Source organism: Paramacrobiotus metropolitanus, unplaced genomic scaffold (genome assembly GCF_019649055.1).
Source record: "Paramacrobiotus metropolitanus isolate TYO unplaced genomic scaffold, Prichtersi_v1.0 Parri_scaffold0000600, whole genome shotgun sequence".
Classification (NCBI taxonomy): domain Eukaryota; kingdom Metazoa; phylum Tardigrada; class Eutardigrada; order Parachela; family Macrobiotidae; genus Paramacrobiotus; species Paramacrobiotus metropolitanus.
The window spans coordinates 123-4,464 of record NW_026570820.1 but is presented as its reverse complement, the minus strand read 5'-3'; the positions used below and the strand labels follow the sequence as shown (position 1 = coordinate 4,464).

Genomic DNA, 4,342 nt, shown 5'->3' with positions numbered 1-4,342 from the left:
AGGGATGGTCTCATATCTATAGCGTACCGCGCTACGGTACAGTACCGTATCTAGTTTCGTTATGGTACGGAAATGGGACAGTCTTTGGTGCGCGCCAGCAACGTACAGTACAGGCTACGCGCATCGAAACTGGGCTCGCTATCGGTTTCCTGTATCGAATCTGTAGCTTTGTTGCGGTATCGCTGTACTTGCGTCTCATTGCTTCGATCGCATCTTGCCGCGCATAACGTTTTCTGTACAAGCACCTATCAGTCCGTAAGTTCTCGCTTTCTAACGTCGAAGTTCGGGCAAAATCTTTCAAAGTTATAATTTTTGGTTGAAAGTGGCCTGATTTAGGTATTACTTGAAGTATAAATTTGCAAAGATAAGACACTTGCTGGAGAATTATTTACACGTCTGAAGTTTTAGTTTTGCGTTTTGCGATCGATTTTGAAGGCGTGTGGTTTTGCCTTGTGACTTGAGACCTGAGGTAATTAAAGTGTATTAAAGTAATTGCAGCTCTTGCTGTCGTCCAGCATCCCTTCAATATTTCCTGTAACTGGAAGATCGATGATTATTATTAGTGACAAATCTTCGAGGACCATCCTTCAATCGAGCACGTATGTTAAATTATCGCGCTGTAGCTAACGTATCGGTTTTTGTTCGCAGAACGCAGTTATCTGTGTACGGACAGCTGAAGTTCTTCGTCAACTTTCCATACTCTAGCTTTCAAAGCCTTCGTGAGCAAAAGTAAGTGCCACTGGTCATGATAAGCAGTATTGTAACATCGTAAAATGGTTTAGTAATTACGATTTACGGCACTTACAATACATGTTACAGTAACACAGTACTTTGTGATTCACGTGTTTTACCGTCTTGTTTTACCTAACTAGTTGTTGCAACGATGCCTCGTGCTCCCAAATCCGCTCCCCTGTCTCCCAAAAAGATGAAGTGAGTAATGTCTAATGCCTATGTTGTGTGCTTTTTTCTCTAATCGATGGCTGCAGATGTGCCTTCTCGTCAACAGCTTCGTAAAATCGGCTTCTTCACAGGTGGCTTGTAGCTACTCGCATCGACCGCGAAGATGAATTCCGCCACTGTACCAGTAAGGCGAAGTTCTGGTCAAAAGTTTTCCAGGAAATGCAGAGCGTTTTTAAAGATGCCCTGGATAACCGCACCAGTGAAAACCTGAAGATCTCCTACGAAAATGCGTGGAAGAAATATAAGATATGAAATTTTTTCTTGCGGCTTGTAAGCGTAATTATGTCGAATTTGTTCGTCTGTTCCAGTTCACACATGCCACCAGTAATTACGCTTTAACAGTAGATTTTACAATCTGATATATACATTGAGGATTTTTTGTGGTTACTTGCATGCAGAGAAAAAACGAAAAAATGTCACCGGAGAGAGCGGCGAAGTAAAATACCATTTGTTCGAACTATTTGACAAGACGTACGGAGACCGAGATGATATAGCTTTTGCCAATAATTCGGTAGTTTTAGGAAGCGGTTCTGCGAGTAATGCTTTGGAAGATATCGGTTGCGAGGACGGTGAAATTAACCTCAGGTAAACATATAAATATTCGATATTTTCATGTACTGTGATACTGCCTTGTAATCTGTTAAAGCCGACATGGTTAAAACAAAAACGTTGAATTGTTAATTTAGTGACGACGATACACCACAGGACACTCCTGTTGGATCTCCAGCAGGAAGCTCGGAAAAGGCAAAAAAGGCTAAAAAAAGTGAAAAGCGGAGCGCCGCTGGTGAGACTGTTAAACTCATGACGCGATCAGTGGCCATCATGGATGATATGCGAAGCTCCTTGACTGAGATGGTCAAACTTGAGAGAATGAAGGTTGAGCTACCAAAGTTGAAGTTTGAGCGTCAATATAATGTCGAAGTTGAGCTGGGAGTAGAGGAAGTTGTGGCGGTTTTAGAGGAAGGGTGAAATTTGTTAAAAGTGAAATGTGGTGAAACGGGAGTCACACGTTGTGAGATTATTGTAGTAAATCTGGAAAAATTCTGGTGTAGTTATTTTTGTTGTACTCTGGAAGTTACCGAAAACCTGCATTATGAATAAAGATCTCGTTTAATGACTTCATTGATGATGCCAATATTGAGTTTAAATTTGAAAATCATTTTTCAGCTGCAAAAATTTAAATGCACTAGAACTTGCAAAACGAAAAATACGAAAACATAATTTACTTGATAACACCGAACGTTCTCATAAATTCACACAAACTGCTGAGTTGTGGCAAATAAGGTGCTTAATAAACATTCGGACACATAAATTTTGTCAAAAAAGCACCAAAAAGCAGTAGCACGCAATTGCAACAAATAATAACAATCTGGCATAATCAACATTTTGTACAACAAAGTCAATATGAAGAGGTACACTTTAAAGACTTTTCAGAAAAAACTATCCCGACCGTCTAGCGATAAAACATCATGGGAAAGATCGCAATGTAACAAAAAAGCATCTGATCATGGTCAGCAGCCCGTTGACAACGTGAGCCTTACTGTCACTCAATCCGAATACCGACAGGAAATTCCATGATGAGAAAGCATCCGATGAAACGATCGCGGTTTCCGTTGCGCAGGTTCAAAGAAACCGAGGGAACAATCGCCAAGAAAGCCAGATGATGACAGTAAATAGACAGCTTACTGCGAAATGTATCTAGAAAATGGAGGAAACCCTGAAAATGAGAAAAATGGTGTACCGCTTAACCGAAAGTAGACCTGTTAAAAATTAAGAATCAATTACGATCCGAGCTGCAAACTTGACGAGGGGCTGATATATTGTCCGCTTCAGAGACAAACTGCTAGTATGTACGAGTAGAAAATAAATCGACGCATACGCTAATGCGAGTTAATTTCAATAAACTGCTCGATGGTGTAGAAAAATATCCGTAGAGGCATTTCAATATAATTTTATCATTACACTAAAATTCGTAAAACTAATACTCCGCTCACCGATTACTTATCCCAGCGAATCTGGCAGCATTCGCGCTACGAGTGCGTTTTTGAAGTCGCCAAACGTTCCTTCGTCAACACTATCGTCGTCGTCCGGATAATAGTCTTCAAAATCGTTGTCCATATTATCTCGAAATTCATCCGCGGACTGGATATCCAAATTATGAAAGAGACAGCAAACTATAATAATGTGTTTCATGGTGCACATGTCGTCATAATCCAAATACTTCAAAATTTTAAATCGCCGTTTCAAAACCCCGAACGCTCTTTCAACAACTTTTCGCAGACTTGACTGAATTTTGTTGAAATCTTCTTGTTTAGCAGATAGGCGGCCGTTCTCTCTGAACGGCGTTAGTACTTTTCGCGTCGCACGGTAACCGCCATCACCTACAAATTACAGCTACTGGTAATCCAGCACCTTGTAAAATTTGATTGACAGTACAGTACTCATAGAAAAATGAAGCTGTTATTAATAAAATACTTAATTAGACAATTATTTAGACAATTATTTAAATTAACAACAGTGTAGATTTAAGCAGTTACAGTACTCACATAAAAAAAACTGCTTACATACAAAACAGTAACTACGTATTTGTTAGCGCGTACGCTTATCCAGAATCATCCAGTTCTCTGGAATTAAGGCTTCCAGTCCCGAATTATCGAAAACATTCTGATCATGCACTCGTCCAGGAGCTCCCACGTACAGATGGATAAATTCCAATGAAGAATTCACGCAAGCCTGTACATTTAAAGACAGTTCTCCTTTCCTGTTGACATAACTTTCTGGGCGAAAGTGCGGCGCCTTAATATTAATGTGTGTTCCATCCACTGCACCCAGTATTTTAGGCATCCACTGAGCACCATAAAGCAGTCCCTTTTCTTCAAACTCACGGGCCGAACGCATCATGCCCCCTTCATCGGGAAACTTAATCAGCGACCAGTACTCAATCTTCATTGCATTCAAAAATATCCGAAAAGCACGACTAGCAGTTGAACGGGATAAACCATGGAGTTCACACTGAGACCGAACCGACGATCCATGTGCTAGCATATGAATGCAGACAGCTATTTTGCACTCTGTTGCATAAGGTTTTTTCGTCGTACTCCGTTCAAAATAAGTCCGTAATTTTTCCACAATTTCACGAAACACATCCGGATTAATGTGGTACGTCTCCAAGAACAATCGACCAGGATAACGGTTGTAGAGATTTTGTGCAGCAGAACGGATGTCTCGCCGATTAACGTTTGCATTATCCCCGCGAGACAGAAGTCCCTTTGCACTCAAGTTTTTAAGCCCCAAATAAGTTCTGAATCACACTACAAACGGACATGCGCTGGCGCCCACAGTGTTTGTAGTGCTTTAAACTTCGTCATCCGAAGAAATGGAA

At 40.7% G+C, this 4,342-nt stretch overlaps 1 protein-coding gene and 1 long non-coding RNA gene across 2 annotated transcripts; one reads left to right on the top strand and one right to left on the bottom strand.

Annotated features, from left to right (window-relative positions):
* The first annotated feature begins 216 nt into the window (after window positions 1-216).
* Window positions 217-1,350, top strand: LOC129602547 (uncharacterized). Its single transcript, XR_008692423.1, has 4 exons — window positions 217-469; window positions 649-729; window positions 873-930; window positions 1,032-1,350. It is a non-coding gene; the product is annotated as an uncharacterized LOC129602547 (long non-coding RNA).
* A 1,611-nt stretch (window positions 1,351-2,961) lies between these two features.
* LOC129602548 (putative nuclease HARBI1) lies at window positions 2,962-3,909 on the bottom strand. The gene is made up of 2 exons (XM_055501592.1): window positions 3,561-3,909; window positions 2,962-3,341 (listed from the first exon to the last, which is right to left on the bottom strand). The coding sequence occupies exons 1-2, from the start codon at window positions 3,907-3,909 to the stop codon at window positions 2,962-2,964; spliced, it is 729 nt and encodes a 242-aa protein (XP_055357567.1).
* Window positions 3,910-4,342: the final 433 nt, after the last annotated feature.

Coding starts and splice junctions, on each gene's coding strand:
- LOC129602548 (XM_055501592.1), bottom strand. CDS start 3,909: ATGAAGATTGAGTACTGGTCGCTGATTAAGTTTCCCGATGAAGGGGGC. Junction 3,342..3,560: donor CTGGATGATTCTGGATAAGC/GTACGCGCTAAC, acceptor TGTAATTTGTAG/GTGATGGCGGTTACCGTGCG.